This window comes from Phlebotomus papatasi, chromosome 2, assembly GCF_024763615.1.
Source record: "Phlebotomus papatasi isolate M1 chromosome 2, Ppap_2.1, whole genome shotgun sequence".
Lineage (NCBI taxonomy): Eukaryota > Metazoa > Arthropoda > Insecta > Diptera > Psychodidae > Phlebotomus > Phlebotomus papatasi.
The window spans coordinates 28,403,179-28,426,015 of record NC_077223.1 but is presented as its reverse complement, the minus strand read 5'-3'; the positions used below and the strand labels follow the sequence as shown (position 1 = coordinate 28,426,015).

Genomic DNA, 22,837 nt, shown 5'->3' with positions numbered 1-22,837 from the left:
TAATTGTCGCTAGTGAGAGTCCAAATGTGTAAGTTGTGTGTTTGAATCATTTTATATTCAAAATTTGATCTATTTGTTGATAAAAAGGTAGACTTGGCCCGCAAAATTTGATATAAATTGATTTATAGCATTAATGCGAAAAATTAATGCGGTTTTCTCTTTAATTTTTTAATGTGAAAAATATTTATGCTTTAGGTAAATTTAAACTTATTTTTGCAGGCCAAGTCCACTTCTTTATCAGTAAATAGAAAAACCCCAAATATTAAGTGACTCAAAGACACAAATAACATATTTGGACGCTCACAAGCGACAATTAATGTAAATCACATTAAAATTTAGGTGTGATTCCTTCTAAACACACCTATTGTAATCCTCGGATTTTCTCAAAGTGCTCCGATCGAGCTGAAATTCACAGGGTATATGTTTTGAACATCCCTGATGCTGAAAATCATAAGCCGGCAATTTCGGGTCCGGCTGCCGTCCGGCCGTCCGTAGTACGCAATATCTCTGGTTTGGATAGAGATATTTTCATATTTTTTTTTTAAATATACCTATCTACGCGCTCGTACGACGATTTCTGTGCTATTAGTTTTCTGGAAAACCGGTTAAAAATTACGTTTTGTAGTTTACCTCGAAATCTAGGTATGCAATTTTGAATTTTTTATGTTTATGTGTAGTCCAGAAAATTTAGACCAATTAAAAAAAATTAAGACATTCGTCGAACGGTTCTCGACAGGGAGGTGAAATTAGCTCTGAAAAATGAGACCAGTTTCAGTGTAAATGTTCTCCTGTTTTCGTACACATTTCACGAGATATCTTCAAAACTACGTAGGTTGCCAATTTAGGGTTTTCGGTTGCCTATTCACTATTAAGTTGGCTTTTATTTTGTATTTGTAGTTTTTGCTAATTGATTCTACAACGACAGAAAACAGATAACAAACTCAAAAGTTTTTTCGGGACGCTAGAAATGTATGGGAAACATAGGAAATGTCATGCCCCTGGTTCTCGAGATATTTCACTTTAAAGATTTCAATTTTAAGAAAATTTGCTATTAGCGTCAGGCGGGAAAAAAAGCCGGCGTCGGACAAGCTTTCCCCATATATATATATATATATATATACAGCACTCTCTCACTCTCATTTTCTCTCACTCTTTCTCTTAACATAGTGAGTCTATATTCGAAGACGCGCGAAATTTTTCGCGGGGCGTGTAATTTTTCGCGGAGTTTCGCGGGTCGCGTATTTTTTCGCGAATTTTTTCGTTCATTTTCGCGGGGCACGATTTTTTTCGCTGGTTTTTGCGGGGCGCGATTTTTTCCCTGATGTTTGCGGGACGCGAATTTTTCGCGGATTTTCGCGGGGCGCGATTTTCTCGGGTCGCTGACAGAGGTTCTCAATGAATGTAAAGTTGAGGCCTCTATCTGTCATAGTTTCCGAGATAATCGACTATAAAGATTTTCAGACGCTTTTATGCATTTCTCATCCATTTTTTTTTTTTCATTTTTAAATAATATTTTGCACATATCAAGCCTGAAAGAGGCTCTAAATGGGCGTAAAGTTTGAGGCCTCTATCTCTCATAATTTCCTAGATAATCGACTTTAAATATTTTCAGACACTTTTATGCATTTCTCATCCAATTTTTTCAATTTCAAGTAAAATTTTGCACATATCAAGCCTGAAAGGGGCTCTAAATGGACGTAAAGTTTGATATGTTACATACGGTTTAAACGAAATTTGCATTATTTATGTATAAATATCGTTCGAGTTTGCCACAATCCAAATTTGCAATGAAGGAATCGCACCTCTATAAGCTGATCTAGGCTTATCACTGACTTTAATGTGCAAGTGTGATAACGCCGTCATTCAATTGAACAAGCATGTTTGCTTCCGTTAAGAAAATCCAAATTCAAAAACCGCGCGTAAGACAGGCAGCGCCTCTTGCGGAAATATTAAAAAACTCTCCGGATATTTTCCGGACGTGTTTTTTCTCCTCTGCAGATTGGGTTGTCAAAACATTCGAGGAAGTTTTAAGTGAATTTTCTTCGCAAAAATGTCGGCATTAGTGCTGTGCAATAGTGCTCAATTTGCACGTAAGTACACTAGGAAGATCTAATCTTTCAGTTCAGTAGATAAAATATTCCGTAGCTATTGCGATAATTATTGGTTATGTAATTCTTTTGGAGATTGTTGGTTAGATTTTATACTCAAGACTCAAGGGATACCTTTTGCTTTTGCCTTCCAGGACAAAATGCCGGAAGTCTTGCGGTGCTCTGCACCAAGGCACAGTACTCCACTGATGCCCCCCGTGCATTGCGTACCACGAATTTGGCCGCAATGAAGCGTGGAACTGGAGGAAGATCGAGTTTCAATGGAATGGTGGCTACAGTTTTCGGCTGCACGGGCTTCATGGGGCGCTACGTATGCAACAAATTGGGCAAGATTGGCACGCAGATGATTCTGCCCTACCGTGCTGATCACTACGATGCCATTCGGCTGAAGGTAACCGGAGATTTAGGACAAGTACTCTTTCAATTCTACAGCTTGGAGGATGAAGAAGCCATCCGGAAGGCTGTTCGTCACTCAAATGTCGTGATAAATCTCGTTGGACGTGATTGGGAGACCAATAATTTCAACTTTACCGATGTCCATGTAAACGGAGCAAGACGCATTGCAAAAGTTTGCAGGGAAATGGGCGTTGAGAGACTGATTCATGTCTCTGCCCTTAATGCTAGTCCCAATCCCGAGCCCTTGATCCTCAAGGAGGGCAGCAAATTCCTCAAGAGCAAGTACTATGGCGAATTGGCAGTGCGAGAGGAATTCCCCGAGGCTACAATCTTCCGGCCATCGGACATTTACGGGCAGGAGGACAGATTCCTTCGGTACTACGCTCATGTCTGGAGGAGGCAATTGCGTGGAATGCCACTTTGGCACAAAGGTGAAAAGACCATCAAACAGCCAGTTTTCTGCTCGGACCTTGCCCAAGGCATTGTAAATGCTGCCAAGGATCCAGATACCGCTGGAAAAGTCTATCAGGCCATTGGGTAAGCGTATTATTTCTTTTAATACAATTTATTTCGTCCTTTTTTACCCGCGATTTAGGGTGATTAAAAATCCTTAGATGCAAAGGAATTTTGAAAAAATATAAAAATATTTGCCTCATGCTCAAGGGGTAATTCATAAAAAAAAATTGGCATACAATTCCCTTTTTTTTTTAAAACATGAGAAACATTTTTCTGTTTCTTTGTTTATGTTTCTCTTTTTCCGCGTTTTGCGTTTCAAAGAAATTCAGAGAGATCAAATTTACCCTCATCGCTAAATTTCGGTTTATTAAGAAATTTATTAGAAATGGAATATACATTTTAAGGCTTTCAAGGGTATGAATGTTAACCATTTGTCCGAGGAACGTAAAAAAATCGCAAGAGAACACGTGAAAATACTTTCAAGTGACAGAAATATTTTTTTTTTAAAAAAGAGAGTATTTTGTAGTAAAACGAAAATTAATTAAAAAAAAACACAGAAACTTTCTTACAAAATTCAGATTTTCATCTAGAAATGCGGAAAAAATAGATTACACGAAATGAAAACATGTTTGGCAACTAATAGCACGTAAATATTTCCAAAGAGATAAAGAAATATTTCTAAAAATTCAAGAACATTTTTGCGGATACAAAAACGTGTCAAATGTCACGAAAACGTACCCCAGAGGAACACGAAATCTTAGAAACACAAAGATATTTTAAAAACGGATAAAAGTATACATAATACAGACACATTTCTGTTCAACATGAAAATATATTTTTTCAATATAAAATCATTGAAACACTACTAGAAACGCGAAAGCGTTTCTAGTTTCACAAAAACGCACCAAAGATTATATCTCTAAATGCATGGAAAACCACGGAAATATTTCTAGAAACAGAGAATTATATCCAAGAAATTGTGAAAAACCGACATTGATATATAATAGAATATGTGTGGAAACCGGAGTTCGTCGGGGGATTTGGCGATATCCTAGGAAAACATCAACTCCTTAAAGAGATGGAGTCTTGGAGACCAAGCCGAAAGGTTTGGAAAGAGTTGATGATTTCCTAGAGTACAGTAGACTCTCTCTCAATCGGGCATATGGGGCAAAATGTCACCCAAATTATCGAGAGACTCGGGCATCAAAGTCATTGTAAATTCCACAAAAAGCGCTCAATTAATAAAGAGTCATGATAAAATAAGGTGAATTACAGCGAATTTAAATAAATTGTGAAATCCCCTGATGAACTCCGGTTCCCACATATTCTATATCCAAGAAACACGGAAACTTATGAGAACGCAATGAATTTTGGAAATGTGACAAAGTTCCTAATAATAAAAAAATCGGAAATACTTTTAAGAATACGGAAACGTATCAAAGAAATGTGTAATATAAGTGATTCGAGAAATGCATTAGGAATCACAATAACATGCTAATATCACAAAAACGCCAAAAACGTAACTTTACTTCTCGAACTCACATAAAGAGCAATGTTGTATTTTTTCGATTTTTTCGCTCTGAAGATTTCTATCTTACTTCTACCCTCTGGGGACCACTTTTCTCAATATGTCCTTAGTGTTTCATACGATTTCGGAGAAATGAGGTTACGTTGTATATTCGTGCGTAAGGCTGTCGCCAACTCTAGAGACCAAAAGGTTAGAGATAGATACTTGGGACCTTTGGGGAACCCTTCTCCCCATTTCCATAAGTCGACCCAAAGACAGTTAATATTGCCCTCATTTTCCCCACCCTTCCAAAACCATGCCTTTTTAATTGCTCGAAAACGCTTCTTGTGATTTTTTTTTTATTTTTTTATAAGCTTTATGGCCTCTACACACTAGAGAACTTTATGTCCATATTGAAGCAAATTCTCTATACATTTGTCGGAAGAACTTTTCAATATGGACATAAATTTCTGTAGTGTATAGAGGTCATTAAAAGCTACCAATTAGGATATTTCGTGAATATACTAATATACCGTTTCATCAAGATTTAAGATTCAAAAGGCTCTGGGTAACGTTTTCTTAACAAAATGGGATCGTGTTTTGGCTCATTGGAAAGGTCTTTGAGAATATTTTGTTAATTATTGTCTTGTGTAGATCTTGTCCTTAAAGATGTTAAAAAAGTTCAACCTTTTGACTTTAGTAACATACTGCTAGTGTGAGTTGTAGTTTTTAGAATTTTTCTACTTTCCTTTTTTCCTCAAATGAATTTTTATTTTTATATTTTTTTCTCTCATTCAATCTGTACAATTTTTTCTATCTTGCCTTTATTGAGCCTGAAGAAGATTTTAAATAAATCGAAAAGCGTCGCTAGCTAAAAGTTCCTATAATTTTTGGACTGCTTTTCCGATTTCCACACATATTACCATCCACAGTCGCTAAATCTTATCGACTGTATTAGTGTAGTTGATCGTACGATCTCAGCGAGTACGAACGTGAGTTCAAATTGAGTCGTCCAAGTGGTAGGATGTAGTGCAGAGAGCTCGCGACAGTCTGGAGCCCACACCATTCGATTGTAAAAGCAGGTCACCTAAATAGCATTGCATCCTATATATAACTATTTTTTTGGAAATAGTTTCTATTGCTCTTCAGCCGTTTTGGGTGATTTTTAAGTTATTTCTGAAGCGGTTGAAATCAGTTATGAACGGTAAAAGTTAAATGATGTAAAAGTACGAAGTCTTTTTTCTAACGACTAAGATTCCTAATAACTCTGAGATTTGTGTATCAAATTTATCTCTGGTTTTTCGAAGGCAAAAAGCGATTTGGGGTCTCGAGAGGTCCTGCTAAATATCGACTATCTTCGATCACTTCAATTGCCCTCAATCTTTGTCCACGAACAACGAATATGTTCAAGAGGTCATCTAGATCGGATTTTCGTATAAGGGAAGCGCTAGAATGATCGATGCTAAAGGTAGATGACCTTCAACGCTTCAATTATTAATCGTATTGGGGATTGTTGTATCCCGTGGTGTCGAGTTAGAGATCGCATCCGCCCAAGACCCAACGGTCTTGCCTATTACGCCACTGAGATCCTGTAGGGGAATTCTGTAATTTTCGTGGCATTGTCACGCGTGAGTTCGAAACCTGACAATGCCATTTGGGCTTTTTTTGTCATATCATATGAGTTCGAAAATGCAATTCATTGATTTTTTAATGAAATCCCTTTACTTGGAGATTTTATGAAAATACAGTACGTCTTGGTTGATTTGTTTAACAAAATTCATTGTCATTTGAATTGCCAGAAATCTCAAATATGTGACTTCTGACAATGCCACGTGAGCTGTAATGGCAATGTCACGGCTACAGAATCGCATTTTCGAAAAAGCTCTCCTAAGATTCGAATCCAATTTGTCATATGGCATTGCCAAAGCGTTACACAGAATTCCCCTTCTGGCTTCCCAAACACGATAATGACCTTGAATTATTCTTAGTAATGGTTTTTCAAGGTCAAAAGTTAAAGTGCTCTAGAATGCATATTTTTCAATCGATTAAAACGCGCATGGGTTCATTTGAAAGGTCTTGGAATCCCGTACAAGGCTGAATAGATTCAAAACGGTTCTTTTGTTTCAGAATTTGGAAGTAAGTTTTCAAATGCTTTCAGTCCTCGTCGCTACTACCTGTCGGAACTTGTGGATTGGTTCCATCGTGTGATGCGCAAGGACTATGACATGTGGGGCTACATTCGCTACGACATGCGTTGGGATCCAACATTTATGCTCAAAGTCAAACTTACCGAAGCCATCTGTCCATCCTTCAAGGTGGGTGATCTTCATTCTGAGCGCGTTGAGAGGGAGTATGTGACCGATGTTGTTCTTCCATCAATTCCCACTCTTGAGGATTTGGGCGTGACACTGACAAAGATGGAGGATCAGATTCCATGGGAATTGCGTCCATATCGCGCTGCTCAGTACTACGATGCCGAATTGGATGAATTTGAGAAACCAGCACCGCCAAAGTACATTGAGGCGTCTGGAAGAGTTTAAAAGGCAGAATTTTGTTTTGGCATAAATTTTATTTTATCTTCTCGGAAAATTTGTTATGGAGCGGAACACAGCTAGAGTTTCTGGGTGAATCTCTGGCATTGGAGTTTTTGAGAGAGGAAATTTAACTGTATCTTTTAGCGCGAAATATTACATAGATTCAGATTAAAATGGTGTGAGTTCTTTTTTTTTTTTTGTTGTTTCTCTCTATCTTTGGCAAGTTTTGTCAACAAAGTGCATCCAACAGGATCAATACTGAAGGTTTGATTTTTGTTGGAAACATCATTTTGGGAAGATTCCACAAAAATCAATCCTATTATTTTTTTTAGTTTAATTTATTATTTTTTTGTTAATACTTCTCTGAAGACCATTAAATGCGGTGTTACCTTTAAGTTTTGCGCTTATGATCACTCTGTTGCTGTGGCAGTTCTTCCTGCAATTCCAAAATATGATCCACTGGTACTGGTCGTCCATCTGGACCAATTCGTCCAGGTTGCATAATGCCCTGACGCTGCAATTTGTCCATTAAACTCACCAGTTCCATTGCTTCATATTCTTTCTGTTCCTCCGTCATACCCTCAAAGATATTTGGCCTTTTTGGCTCATAGCACCCCAAAACTGGATTTATTCCATGTTGCAATTCCTTGTACTCCTCCGTATCGCTATCTTCACTGTCTGACGAATATCCCTCCCCTGGATTCCCATGGCCACCCAAAAGACCTCGATTGGCAAACATCCCAGCAGCATTACCATACCCCGTATACTTGATCATCCTGCCCACATTCTCCTTGCACATGACAAACAGAAATTCAGCCACAAGATCACGCACCTGCAACGCTGGCGTTGTCAACAGACGACACAGATAATTCCTCAGTTCAGTGCCATCTTCAGGCCGACGATGGACATCTCGCAGAGGCGGAAGTACCTGAATGCGAATGTAGCGTCTGAGGCAACTACTTGACCGAACACATTTGACCAGAGCCGTGAGAATTGGCGAGAGACACTCATTCTGCATTGACACCTTTTGCATTGACTCCAAACGGAGACGCAGGAAATTCAATAAAATATCCACAACTGCCATATCCTGCCCCTCAAAACCCTTTCCCTCCTCACATTCCGTGGTCAACTCGGTGAAATTGGCTGTTGGGACACTTGTCAGCAAATTCACACAATTTGACCACAAATCATGCTGCTTCTCCTTCGACGTTGCACGTCGCAGAAATAATTCCCTCAGCACAACAATCAGGCCACGGAAGTGAACAGCCTGTTCATCTTCTGCGGGAATTGTGGAATCACTGGGAACGGTCAGATTGAACAGCACCTTCAGTATCTCTCCAAGTAAATCCACTTGTTTGTCCTGTGGAAATATTTCTTTTTAAAGACAGTCATTGGATATTGAGAGCAAAGGTAAGTTAAAGAAATTCCTGTAGAAAATTATCACTTAGGGGAATATGGGGTAGTTCAGATATACAAAGTTTTAGGGTAAAAATTATTATAATGCAAAATGCTTTGTGATATTTTTCACAAAGGAAAGCTGTATTTATAGTTGGCTTAAATTTAGTTCATAAACGTTACAGTGCTATCACACTAGGATTTTTCACAATTTAATTTTAAATTGAACTCAGCAAATTGAGCATTAAAATTGCGAGAACCACTTGAAATTTTTCATAGTCAGGACACATTTTTGCGAGAAATTTGCTAAATTCAAAAATTCCACGCAGATTGCCAGTTGTTTTATTTTGTCATTTGTGATTTTGTTACATTATTAGAAAAATGAGTGAGTCCAATGATGTGGAAGAAATGTAGGATACATGTTCAATAAAAATGTGTCTCAAGGTAGAAGGAAGAGATTGTGGGCCAGAAAATGATATGATTGAAAAAATGTATGATGATATCGCAACTGATGATTTTTTTGGGGACACATCAATTTTCTTCGTATGGCTACTGAAGAATTTGAGGAACTACTTCACATAGTTGGACGTCATTTGCAGAAAGAAACAACGAAAATGAGGGTGCCTATATGGCCTAAGTCCAAAAATTGCAATTTTATTTGAGCAATTTTAACATTTTAATTTGCTGAGTTGAAATTAATTTGAGCAACCACATTTCTGCTATTTTAGCATATTTAAACATGTTTTGGTGACTCAAATGATTTTTAATGCATAGGAACAATTCATGTCATAATTAAATTGAACTTACAAATTGAAAAAATTCTAGTGAGATAGCACGGTTAGGCAAATGATTTAAAAAATCTCAACTGCCTGAAACTGACAGACCTTTCCCTATCAATTAATTCTCCAACAATTTTATTGGGAATTCAAGACCTCTCGAATAAGTTCAACTTTGATTTAATGAAATTAAGCTTGATTAAATTGATAAAGCCTTTATCTAATTTAATTTTCGATTAATTAAAAAAAAACCGCAAAGAAAAAACTTCGATCAGTTATGCGGGTTTCAGACTGGAGGCTCAACCTAGTTCTCGAAGGTCTTGGTCCTAAATACTAATATATTTCAGTGGTTTTTTGAAATGGAACGAATCATTTGTCTTTAATTCATACTAACTCAAAAACTTCCTAAAAATTTTGGCGGAAAATTTTAGCGATGAAAAAGTAGAGTAGGGTATAGTAGTACAAGTTGGGCAGGGTTTTTGCTTGATAAATTTAGTTATATTTCATATTTATTTGTATATTTTTAATGCTTTAGTTTTATAATTTAATTACTTGTGCTTAAAAAAAATTAGTACTGTAGTTATCAAGAAAATATCCCTGTCCAACTTGTAACTCTATGTCCAACTTGTATGACTTTACCCTAAGTACGGTAAGATGGGATAATTTGGAATCATGTCTAATTTGGAACTTTGAGATTTCCAAACAGTTTTAGATGGTACAGAAGAGTCTTCTAAATTCGAACGCTCGGGGGTTATTTTTGACATTTCTCTCCTCCCAAATTAGAACGATTTTTTTCCAAAACTAATGGAATTTATGTATAAGATTAAACTGTATTTTGAATCAAATTCCCATACTTTCTCACAAGTCTTAGTAGTAACATACTTGCTTTTCATTTAATACCATCATATGTTAACATTCAGGAAGAAGCACATAAATATGTTTTTCATTCATCCAGAATACGAATTTTTTGACATAACCCCACAATTGAGATTTTGAATTCAAAAATCTTGTTCGAATTTTAGAGATTTCTATACTGTAAAAGGAAAGAAAACGAAGAAGTACTCTCAAAGATACAGTCTTGTAGTTCTTCTTCGTGGTTTTCTTTATCTCTTTGATCATCTTAAACAGTGAGAAAATCTCAAAATTACAAAATAGACATGATTCCAAATTACCCCATTTTACACTATAAATAAACACTAAACTTTAGGTATGAAGCTGGTATTACATAAATAACAACAACATTTAGAAATTAGAAGCTTCCCAATGTATAGCAAAAAGAGATGGCAAACCGATCCAGCGGTTCCAGGTTTGCGGAATGTTCGAACTCAAAAGATAGAGCTGTTCATAAATAATCCTTTTGCATGTTTTTTTGGTTTATTAATGATTAAATTCACTCACAAATCGAAAACTAATTTTGAACTAGAAAAGTTATAAAGCTTTGCGAGGTTTGTGAGGCTTTTAATTTGAGCCCTCACTCCCCTCACTCATCAAAATCGGTCAACTAGAACCGCAAATATAGCGTTTTGAATTTTGTGAACTTTGACCCCTCATATCTCCGATTCTATTATAACCACAGCGAACCCACGCCACTTTTGGGAACTTCATAGCCTAGACTACAACTCTCTAAAATTTGATTAACTTGCACAATGCGGTTTTTGAGAAAAATGAGTTTGAATTTTGATGAATTTTGACGCTATCGCAGCGCCACCTGTGGTGACTTTTTTCAACTTTCATCGAGACGAAACCAAAAACCCAAAATTTCGAACTTTGACCCCTTATAGCTCGGGTCAGGGGTTATCGATCGACTCAAGTATTTTTTGTTTGATAGGTATAATCTGCGGCTACAACATACTAAAATTTGAGCACGATGGACAATGGAGTTTTTGAGTTATTTAACTTAGAAAATTGAATGTTTTCTTTGTTTTTTTTTAATAATTTCGCCCCTAGCAGTGATTGTATGAACTTGTGATGTTAGAAGAGGAAGTGGAATTTCACGAGAGCTACCTAAAATGCCCTTACTTTATAAATTCTAACGATTAGATCCGGAGTAAGGGCCATTTTAAAAAATTCTTTTGGACAAGAATTATTCATTAGAATCGCGGAAATTGGCTTAAGTCGCGAGATAGCTTCCACCTCATAAATAATTATAGTTAATAATAATCAATTGAACGTGAATTGAGATATAAATTTTCAAATAGTTTCATTTTAAATAGAGTACATGTGCATTGCAATAAAAATATCTGCATAAAAACCCACAAGAGCTCTGTTTTATGGATACCAGTAAATGTTAAGCCTCGTTTGTAAAGTGTCAGGAACTGACTTAGCTATGAAGGAGCTTAGTCGTCTCTGGACTTTAGTCGTAAGTGTGTCTAGGGCATTAGGATTATAGTAGGTGAGATTGTTAACCCTCAATTTTTATATATGCAAAAGAATGTAGTGTGATAATTTTTTCTAGACTAATTACGGTTCAATAAGCTCAAAAATACCATCCGTTCTTCAATTTCTTCTTTAGTTTAGGCGAAAAATGCAAAAATATAAAAAAATTTGAAACTCTTTTTGCTTCTAAAATTCACATTTTTACTTTTTTCAAATGTTTTAAATAAAATACACACAGTTGAACGATATATCTTTCAGTAAAAAATAAATTTATTTTAGTCAGATTACTTTAAACCGGTACTTTTCTTGATTTTGGAAATGAGATTTTTTCCACAAAAAAAATTCCTAATTTTTCTCTGACCTGTCACACAAAACTTTGGATAGTAATTAAACGAAGAGTCAAAATGAGTTTAAACCTTGAATGTATGTTAGCAAGAGTATTACTGAGGATACTATAGCAATTCTGAATAAATAAAACCTTTATTGTCGATGTAAATGCGATTTTTGTAGTGCTACCCTGCGGCTGCATTGACTCTTAACCGTTAGAGGGTTAACAATCTCACCTAATATCAACAGAGAATTTAACCGTTAGGGAGGAGCTAGTGCTAACATGTTTTAGAGATTATCTAGGCGAACATTTCTTCTACGAAAATACCGTCGAATCATTCTTAATGACGTTTTTTTTCAAGGTCAAAGATTAAATAGGCTCTAGAGAACGCATTTCTCAACCGAATGCGATGAAGTTTGGGCTTGTTGGTAAGGTCTTGAAATTTCCTATAAAACTGAACCGGTTCCAATCGGTTATGAACCGCTAATGAACCGATTTATAACCGCAATATCTGCAAAATTTTTACAAGGAAAAGTCAAAAATATCTTCACTTTTTATTAGGCTTGATGGGCCCCTGGATAAGATACTAAAGACGTTAAGCCATATGGCTAAGGCTTAGGTCTGTCTGAAGCTCGTGCAAGTTACGAGTTCGAGCATTCCTCAAAGTTGCGGTACGCAATATTTAGGTCAATATTAAAAGAGTAAAGATTATCCAGGGGCCAATCAAGCCTAATAAAAAGTGAAGCTAATTTACACTTTTCCTTGTAAAAATGTTGCAGATATTGCACCGCGACTTAAACAAATTTCCTCGTAGTTCTTGTATTATTTCGGCGAGCTTTATGAAATATGTATTTTTAGATAGCTTTTAATGCACGATTTCGAAATATATTAAACTGATAAGTCAATTCTCTTTAGGAAAAAACTTGCCAATAGTCTTCAGTGCCTCTATGCGAAAACGTATAGAGAAATGAAATGTCGAGAAGCCCCTCTAGATTATCGCATATAAGTCAAAATTGGATAAAATTAAGAGGTTTTTAAATCTCCAATAATCCATAAATTAATTTAAATAATTTTTTCTATGTTCGTAATGGATTTAACCCATGGCTCTTTACAGGAAATTTGAGGCATTGGACTAGCTATTAAAATGTAAAAGTTGACCCATTAATTAAAAACTTATTGAAAAAAAACTGAGTTGTTCGAAGTATAGCGAGCTTTCCCCTAATTTCGCGTTATAATTTTTAACTAAAAAAATCAAAAAAAAAAACGAATATCGAGGTAAAATTAGCAATGTGCTCGAATTCTTATGAATTTGAGAAGATCCAAGAATTTTCCTCACTAATTAATTAAAAAATGTAGTACACTGAGAGAAATCCGAAAAAGTTAAAATAACATTCTGGAAATGTTAATTTTACCCTGCAGTATTGATCTAAAATCGGTGTAAATATTAACCTTTTTTGGTGTAATGGGGGTTAAAGTTACCCTTTTTCATGTTGATTTTACCCTCTAAAGGTGTAAAATTAACATAAAAAAATGTTGATATATTTTTACACCTAAAGTGTTAAAGATATGAGGAAAAAAAGTTAATCGCACCCCTGTTTTTTTCTCAGTGTAATAATTCAATAAAATTTCAAAGGTACTTACAAAAAATGCATCACAATCCTGATTCTCCTTTATAATCAATTGCACTTTCTCGAGTAAATGAATCATCCCGTTGTCATCCCTCACCTTCTTCCTGACTTGCGGATTGAGGGCTGTGATGAGAAACAGGAGCTTCATGTCGAAGTACTGTATCTCGTACTCAACTTCCTGCTGCCTGAAAGACCAATTATTAGTGACTCAGGACAGGACCCATGCCAGGAAGCAGGAAGAAGGGTTAGACAGGCGATCTACTTACTTCTGAAGATGTATCCGGTTGATAATTCCTTTGGTTGATGTGTTGGTGAGACACATTTCCTGGCACTTTTTGCTGTTGAACACCAAATTGCACAGACACTTGAGCGCCTCAATAACCACCCCAGAACCATGATTATGATTCTCAGATCCAATATTTGCAGCATTCAGTAGGCAATTAATTCTCTCTTCCGTGATGCACTGATCCAAATAAGTCTTATCACGACTGAGAATCCTCACTACTGACAGGCATTCCCGATGAATCTCTGAGGCAGTTGGAGTGTTCAAATAGATGAATGTTGCCTCCCACAAACCCTTCCACTGTCCATTTGTGGTCAATTCGACAAAATGAAACTTCTGGTCATTCTGAAAAATGCCAAATGATAAGAAAACACTCCAGAGATACATGAAAAAGAAGCCTCTTACTTGATCCACAAAGTTTCTTATTGGATCCTGGGCAATTTTCCACTCTCCCGATGTGAATTTCCCATAAATATCTTTCTCCATGCCTTTTTCTCTATCTTCTTGAAGATTTCTCACGCAATTGTTTGCCAGAAGAGGAAGAAAACTTATTGGAAATGTAAATTGTTTTCTTCCTGAAAAATTTGTCACTTTTTTGTTGTGCAAAAAATCAGAGATTACTGAGTTTGCATAAATTTCCGCAAGATTGCGCTCAAGTTCCCGGAACGAAAAATCGCGTGGTTTTTAGGTTAGAAAACGTTTGAGGAATATTTTCCTTCACAGAAATGGAAGAAATAAAGTGTTTTTGGAGTGAATATAATTTAATTGGAGAGTGTAAAAGTGATTTCAAGTCCTTTGTTACCAAGATTGTAAACTCTGATGGGTATAGCATTGAAGAAGACAGCATAAATGAAGCCCTCCGGATTGTTCAAGTATGTGCCAAACTTTTTATCGAGGCCAATTTTACTGGCCCTGTCCCACCTCCTGAGACTGTCCAGGAGTGTCTGGGTTTGTCAGATTCAGTAGAAAAAATAGACATCAAGAGATGCACCATAAGAGATGGAGAAGAGCTGGAAGTTAATGTTTCCTTCCCGGAAGTTTTGTGTCTCGCCTTGAGAACTCTGGACTGCTGCATCTCTGAACATCTCAAGGTTTTGGTCTGGAAAATGAGATTAACATGCCTTCACCAGGAAGTTCTTGACGACTTGGCATACTCTATTTTCAAATTATTCAAAGGAATCCACGAGAAAATCCTGAAAAGTCCGGAATTTTCAGCTCTGGATATTGTAGAACGTTCCCAGTTATTGCTTGAAATTGCCCAGGGATACCTTATATTTCGCAGAGTGAACCCTTGTAGAGAAATCCTCGAGAGTGTCAAGGCCGAACTCAAAGTAGATTTGAAGATATCATCCCTTCTTGGCATGAGGACGCGTTTCCAGACCAAACCCCTTCCTCAGATGATCCTCCGTGTTGAGAGGAAAGATTCCTTCCTGCCCAATGCTTCAGAAACTCATGCAGAAACTATTCTTCCCAAATTACTTCGCCTGGATGATGATACGAGACTGGAAAAGATAAAATTCGTCAATGAGGAAGAGGCCAAAATTGACAATCTCCCGAGTATCGTGCAAAGTCTAATTGCCGTGGAGTTTCACTGGCTGCAAATCTCCCAGCCAAAGGACAATCTTGCCGAGGAGGAGATCTATCCGTACATTGTGACTCTCTTGCATCAGGATTTTGGGCCATGGCCTGTCAGAATTGCTGCCCTGATGGCCAACATTGAGCTGGAGGCAAAGAATAGCAGGACTGTGGACAGGAGTCTCAAGCAATGTGAAGAAATCCTGAAAATGGTGAGAAAATCAGCCACAGAAACACCTCAAATCAACTTCCAGCTCTCTAGCTTCTTCTCATCGGGCATGCTTCCTGTTTGGCGAGCAGAGGCACAACTGGGCAGTCTCATGATGTCCCTGGGCTTAGTGAAATCCGCCTTGGATGTCTACCGACGCATCCAGGCCTGGGAGGACGTAATAAATTGCTACAATATGCTAGAAATGCGCCATAAAGCCGAAGAAGTGATACGGCAGGAGCTGTCCAAGAATCCCTCAGCAAAGCTCTACTGCCTCCTCGGGGATGCAACTGATGATCCAACCTGGTACGAGAAAGCTTGGGAATTTTCTCAGCATCGCAGCGGAAGGGCTCAGAAGCATTGGGGAAATTATTTCTTCGCCAGGAAGGACTATGCAAAAGCCATTCCACATTTCCAGGAATCTCTGGGAATCAATACCCTCCAGGAGCCTCTGTGGCTTCGATTGGGATTTGCAGCGCTCGAAATAGAAGATTGGACAACAGCAGCTCATGCCTATCAGTGGTACACAATTCTTGAGCCAGGAACCTTCGAAGCTTGGAACAATTTGGCTAAGGCCTACGTCAAAATGGGCGACAAACCTCGAGCCCAGCGTGTCCTCCAGGAAGCCCTGAAATGCAATTATGACGTATGGCAAGTTTGGGAGAACTTTATGGTAGTAAGCCTAGACACTGGGCACTTTGATGACGTCCTCAATGCATACACCAGGCTCATGGAACTCAAAACTCGCTACGAGGATCGTCAGGTTCTGGACATTCTAACAGCAGCCATTGAGAATCACGTTCCCGACCACAAAGGAGGAGATTCCCATCGGCTAGCGGACAAAGCCAGCAAAATCCTAGCCCAATTGTGCATACAACACGGCAGGGAGGCTTTCTACTGGGAAGTGGCAGCTCGTGTAGCCAGGGATCCTCTAGCCAAGGCTCAAAAACTCCTAAAAGCCTTCACGAGTCACACTCAAGGGAATTCAAAGTGGAAGGAAAATCCAGATTCTTGCAAGAAAATCATTGAGATCTGCCTAGAAGTCACGAGGCTTTCCCTAGAAGCTGCTGAGGACTTCAAGGAAGAGAACAAGTCACTGACATTGTCACAATTATCATCTGCACGGCTTTCAGCTCAGGGTTGCCTTAGAAATGTCCAGGAAATTCCAGATTCTCTGACTGGGATTCGTGATGAGCTCAATTGCAATCTCCAGATTCTCACAGAAAAGCTCAAGCAATTGAACACGTAAAATTTGCAAAAAGAGAATCATGAACCTAGATTAGCTTATTGTAGGTGAGATTCTTAAAAAAAAAAACTTTGCTATAAATTGTAAATAGAAATCTAAGAATTTTGAAAAATAAAAATTTGAAATAAAACACTTACTTATTTTTATATTTAACCCTTTAACGACGAGACTTTTTGCGGACCGAAAATCAACTATAAAAATTTAACCAATAACAAAATCAATGAAACGTGTTACATCTGACTGGAAAATCCAACAGAATCTAATTCGGTGCATTTTTTACCTCTACGAGCGATAGGGACGAAAATAGCCCAAAAATTTAAATCAATTTTCTGACAATAAAAATGAATAAATAATTTTTAGTTTAATGAAAAATATTATGTATGAATGTTGTAGTTTCTTTTTCACAACGGTTTTGCTTAAAAAAAAACTGGAAGTATAAAAAATAATTAAAAACATTTTTCAATATGAGAATTTAAAAATTCGTCATTTTTAAGCTTAAATATTTACTATATATAGCAAATAGCTGGAGACTTGCAAAAAACATTCTAGATTCCTTCAACCTTCTACTTTGCAATTACGTACAATCGTAATAAAAAATAACTTGGGGTAGTCAGGAAAAATTATTTTCTTCATGGAACACCGGTGTTCCAATCGTCCTTAAAAGAGTTAAGTAAAATTAGATGAGATTCTTAACAATCTCGCCTATTGTAATCATCACAAAACTTCAAGTCTTCCGATCGAGCTCAAACTTTGCCAAAATATGTTTCGCCACTCCCAAATAACCAATAGGAGCACGGACGGGGGACTAAAAAACTTTTGTGGCTGTCCGTCCGGCCGCTTTTTGATCTTAACAATTCCCAAACTAAGAGAAATATATTAGCGGTATTCATTTTCAGCAAGGGTTATGGGGCGAAAATTGTACATTGGTGCATGACGCCCCCCCATCCTACACTGAGAAAAAAATGGGGGTGCGATTAACTTTTTCCCTTATAATTTTAACACTTTTTAGGTGTAAAAATATATTAACATTTTTTATTGTTAATTTTACACCTTTTTAAGTATAAAATTAACATGAAAAAGTGTAACTTTAACCCCTAATACACCTAAAAAGCATAATATTTACACCGATTTCGGATCAATAATGCAGGGTAAAATAAACATTTCCGGAATGTTATTTAAACTTTTTCGGATTTCTCTCAGTGATGGTATGGATCGAGCCCAAATTTTCGTATGTTATAACTGAGTCTTAGTTAATTTTCCGACCCCCTTACCCGAGTTAAGAGCTCAAAAACAATATTGAAAAATCTCTTTCTAACATCAGAAGTTCGTAAAAACACAACTAGGAGCACTAAATAAGAAAATGTCCCGAATTTTCTTAAGTTAATTATCTCGGGTATTATATCATGGATCTGGTTAAAATCTTATTATGTTTTATTTGCACTTTAGACCTAACCATCAAACAAAAAACTTAATTACCTCGGACACCTCTGACCCGACCGACCCGACCTAATAAGAATTCAAATTGAAGGATTGACCGGCCAATATCTCAGGTTCTAATTAACATTTTGACGTAATTGTTTTCATTTGTGTATCTCGATGAGATATGTTGATGGGTGTCCAAATTTTACGAAATTTAAAAAGCCATATCTCCAGTTCCATTTTATTTTGATAATTAAAAGCGCGAATGAAAGGTCTCACAAAACACTACAACTTTCTAGCACATTTTAGATTTTTAAGATCAATATTAGGGGAGCCACAGTCAAAAAACCAATTTTAATATTAAATAAACTTAATTATCTCGACTCCCGCTGAACCGATTTCTATGATCACTTCGGCATATTTGTAGAGTATTCGGTATATTTATATCTATATTTATTTTGTTTAAAAATGCTTTTTACTGCTCGAACTTCACGAGAGAGCAGTATATAAAACTCATTCTTTTTTTTTACTTTTCAACGTCCTGACTTTGAAACGGTTAGGGATATTTACTTCCACTCGTTCCATCCCTTCCAAAAACATGTTTTTTTTTACTTATCCCAAATTTGGCCTAGATGATTTTGTCCACTCATTGCTGCTCTGAATATTGATAGGGACGCTCATACTCCTACCGTTCCTATTCATATTTAGAGCACCAATGGTTCATTAATTGAACAATTCAATTCGTTCACACTTTTCTCCGGAAAATCGCCATCTTGATTTATACAAAGCCAAAGTTCAACCACCGTACAGGGTCTCATTTCCCACGGATTTAGTCAAATATGGATTTATATGAAGTCTTGAAATTCGAAAATCAACTGCATCGGTCCAGATCGGTGATAAATCGGTAATGTATTCATAATAACTTTATTTTACAAATACCGCTTCTTGCGTTTTTTTTAGTCTAACCCTAGTCTAACTCTATATAGTGTAAAATCAGAAAAATTTTCTACAGAGTGGGTCGTTCAGCCACCTTTAAACGGCGTCTGATCATATGGTCGGAGAAGAAAAATTTTCTTGTCTCATCAAATACAGCACCCTGAGAATAGTGTCAAAAATTATTTTTCCTAGTTGGAACGCCCTAGTAACCACTCTGGAGGACCTAATTTTCAACGGATTTTGTTAAATTTGTGTTTTTTTTGAAAGGTCTTGAAATTCTGATCCCGACTGCATCGGTCATATTCGGTAATGGATCGGGAAAGTAACGGTAATAGCTCTGTTTTAAAAATACTGTTTTTCGCACTTTTTCAGTCTTTTGACCCATATAAAATTCAAACGGTAAGGGATATCAATTTTCAGTCTTCGATGACGATACGTGGAGTTCTGTTCGTTCTGTTACGGGAGTTCAAGCACATGCACAACCCGGATGCTTTGCCACCATTTTTCTACAATAATAACTCTGTAAAAGTACACAGGTATTATGTTCGCTTTTACTTGATCACAAAATAAGGTTTTAGTCGAATTCCCGAAGACCTCAAAATTCTAAATACAGTAGACCCTCTCAAACGGTCATATGGGGCAAAATGTCATCCAAATTATCAAGGGATTTGTGCATCGAAATCATTGTAAATTCCACAAAAAGCGCTCAATTATAAAGAATCACGATAAACAGCGAATTTGAGCAAATTTGCTTAAAAATGAAACGTGAAAATTTTGAACAAAATTTTTCGCCCGATTGAGCGAGAGGTCCACTGTGATAAAACTGATTTGATTATTTTGGTGTTTCTACATCAAATGAGTAATTTTCCCATAAATTCTTAAAGTGAAAATCTTCCCAAAAATCTTGCGTAACTCTTTCCGGACCACAACATATCTAGCGAACGAATTTCAGTAAAACTCACTTTATTGTAAGTCTTAGTGGTCAAATATGATACTTTTGTAGAGAAAGAATTTTTTCCGCCTCTGGGAAATTGGAAAACTCATGGGTACTCTCGTCCCCAAAAGAACGAAAAGGAGACAAACTTCAATTTTCCAAAAGCCAATAATATTAATTTTGTGAATTATTTTTGCGTGTCAAATGACTCCTTTACAATGTTGATCACTAAAACAAGAAGAACTATTGACTAGTATCTTGTGGGATGTCCAGGAAGTGGTCAAGAAGACACCAAATTCCTGCTTTCCAACAGATTCCTCAAAATATTTCACACAATAACACTTTGAAAACACATTTCCCTCAACACGATGTTATTGCAAACACATTAAGCTTTCTCAAGAGCCAAAAAAACACTTCATCAACAATCAGAATTCATTAAAATCAGGAAAAACATCCCCGAAATTGGCAAAAATGTCGCTCCCGCTTGGAATTTTCTTACAAGGTTGGTGTCAAAAAGCAAATGGCGGGCATTGGCGGGATAACCTTACATTTGACCTCTAGATTTTTGGGGACGAGAGTACCCATAAAGTTTGAACAAGTTTTTTGAACATTTAAGAAAAAATTATTTTTCGAATTTATGCAATCTTTAATTGTTAGTTATCATACTTATTGGCCCCGAGAGGTTTTTCCTTATTCTGGTCTAGAAATATCAAAAAAGTCACAATATCTGCAAGGAAGCAGAAAATTGAAAATTCACGATTTTTGACCAAAAATATCTTAGCTCAGGAGTTAATTGGGATCCTGCAAAAAATATCCTAGATTTGGACATCCTTATAGTTTGTACTCATCCAGAAGAATCGGATTTTTATCGATTCTAGATAGTCTAAAAACTTGTTGTTTTCATGGGTACCCAGAATCCCAAAGGAGACGAAAGAGTTAATAAAAAATTAGGAAAGTTAAACCAAATGGCACGTATAAGAATCTCACTTACAATAAGCTGATCTAGGCTTATGACTATTTTTTATTTAGATATTCTTTTTCTAGGTTTCAGATTCTGGTAACAGATCTTTCAAAATTAATTTCGACTTCTTCCTAATGATTTTTTCAAGATCAAAATTCTAAATCGCCATAATCGTATTTCCCATTCGATTTTGGATAAAATTGAACCCATTTTAGAAGATCTTAAAATTGATAATTTTCTCAAATTTTTAATATTGCTCTTTGCTATTTTGTGTTAAATAAATCATTAAATAAAACAATTTTTTTTTTAATTTTAAAATTGCATTTTTAAGGAATTTTGAGAGGAAACTTACGTGCGGCGGATTTTGTGCTTCAGAAGCTTAGAATGTGTCTCCTTTAGCCTCTTGAGATTCAGGCTGAGCCTCGGGAGGTGGCCTTGAAACCTCGTGGAGCTTCAGGTGCTTCTGAAGACAGCGTGATTGTGAGTAAGATTTCGAGCAAATGCTGCAGACGTAGGGCTTCAATCCTGTGTGACTTCTCATGTGGATTGTGAGAGTGGAGGAGCCATTGAAGCGCCTATGGCAAATGGAGCACTGATGAGGTTTCTCGCCCGTGTGGATTCGAGTATGCTTGGTGAGTTCATTGGACTGACAAAAGGCCTTTCCGCAAATTGAACAAACATAGGGCTTCTCGCCCGAATGGGTTCTCATGTGAGCCACAAGATTACTGGAAGTGGAGAATTTTTTGGAACATGTCGTACACTGATGTGGCTTTTCTCCTGTATGTGTCCGGATGTGCTTTTCCAGATCCTGGAGCTGTCGACAGGCTCGATTGCAGTGAGTGCATTGGTACGGTCGTTCGTCCGTGTGCATCCTGAGATGAACTTTGTAGTTGCCACTGTGCGAGAAGCGTTTCAGGCAAACCTTGCACTTGTATGGCTGTTCACCTGAATGGATTTTTAAATGCCGGGCGAGTTTGGATGCAGACACTAGCTCCTTGCCACAAACATGACACTGACGACAGCCTTCTGGGTCAATTTTGCCTTTGCCCTTTGCAAGTGTCATTTGACTCTCTTGTTTTCCCTCCTGAGGTTTCTTAGCCTTGGTGGAGTCTATGGTCTCTGCTGAAGAACTTAAAGTAACCACAGGATGAACCAAAGGAGGAATTTGCACCGTTGGCACTGCATATGTCTGGAAATGGAGACTCTGGGCAGGGTAAGCTGGAAGGATTGCACTTGTACTGTACGACAGTGTCTGCTGGAGATTCTCATACTGCGCTGAAGATGCCTCAATTTCCTGACAATCCACATAAACAAAATCACTAGCAGGATTGTTGACATTCTCTTGACTTTCTGCCGCATTTGCTTGATAATGCCTCAACCGGGCATCAGATTTCTCACAGAGTTTCTTAAACTGAAAAGCTATGTGCAGTTTAGCAACGCATTTCGTGCATATTTGATCAGGAAGTCCATCATTCTGCCAAACCTAAACAAAAAAATCCTCTTCAACCAAAACTCAAAAATTGAGGTTAGTTTCCAATTTTACCTGAATTGAAGCGCATGCCATCAATTTCTTAGATATATGCACCTTAAATACAGACATCATAGTCCCCTCGAGGCAACACACACGACAGATTTTCCTAAAATCCAGAGGAACCGACATTTTCCCCCAAAAAAGCAATCCAAGAAAAAACCAACTTCCCCCAAAACATAAAAAACATGCCATCAGCGCCAAAAACCCCCCTTGCGGAAAAATATCAAAACAAATTTCAAA

At 37.1% G+C, this 22,837-nt stretch overlaps 4 protein-coding genes across 5 annotated transcripts; 2 read left to right on the top strand and 2 right to left on the bottom strand.

The window, feature by feature from the left end:
- Positions 1–1,946: 1,946 nt before the first annotated feature.
- LOC129803351 (NADH dehydrogenase [ubiquinone] 1 alpha subcomplex subunit 9, mitochondrial) lies at positions 1,947–7,175 on the top strand. The gene is made up of 3 exons (XM_055849837.1): positions 1,947–2,090; positions 2,243–3,041; positions 6,626–7,175. The coding sequence occupies exons 1-3, from the start codon at positions 2,051–2,053 to the stop codon at positions 7,005–7,007; spliced, it is 1,221 nt and encodes a 406-aa protein (XP_055705812.1). The 5' UTR covers positions 1,947–2,050; the 3' UTR covers positions 7,008–7,175.
- LOC129803346 (synembryn) lies at positions 7,017–14,423 on the bottom strand. Its single transcript, XM_055849831.1, has 4 exons — positions 14,193–14,423; positions 13,771–14,132; positions 13,518–13,689; positions 7,017–8,361 (listed from the first exon to the last, which is right to left on the bottom strand). The coding sequence occupies exons 1-4, from the start codon at positions 14,271–14,273 to the stop codon at positions 7,393–7,395; spliced, it is 1,584 nt and encodes a 527-aa protein (XP_055705806.1). The 5' UTR covers positions 14,274–14,423; the 3' UTR covers positions 7,017–7,392.
- Positions 14,424–14,445: 22 nt separating this feature from the next.
- LOC129803338 (tetratricopeptide repeat protein 27) lies at positions 14,446–16,946 on the top strand. Its single transcript, XM_055849818.1, has one exon. It carries the CDS (start codon positions 14,513–14,515, stop codon positions 16,817–16,819), a length of 2,307 nt encoding a protein of 768 aa, XP_055705793.1. The 5' UTR covers positions 14,446–14,512; the 3' UTR covers positions 16,820–16,946.
- On the bottom strand, positions 15,234–22,792 carry LOC129803349 (zinc finger protein 79-like). Of its 2 annotated transcripts, XM_055849835.1 has the most exons (3): positions 22,610–22,784; positions 21,419–22,549; positions 15,234–15,289 (listed from the first exon to the last, which is right to left on the bottom strand). In XM_055849835.1, exons 1-2 carry the CDS (start codon positions 22,724–22,726, stop codon positions 21,446–21,448), a joined length of 1,221 nt encoding a protein of 406 aa, XP_055705810.1. In that variant the 5' UTR covers positions 22,727–22,784; the 3' UTR covers positions 15,234–15,289; positions 21,419–21,445. The 2 variants fall into 2 exon arrangements, with proteins under 2 accessions (XP_055705810.1, XP_055705809.1); XM_055849834.1 differs by lacking the exon at positions 15,234–15,289 and having other exon boundaries at positions 21,294–22,549; positions 22,610–22,792.
- Positions 22,793–22,837: the final 45 nt, after the last annotated feature.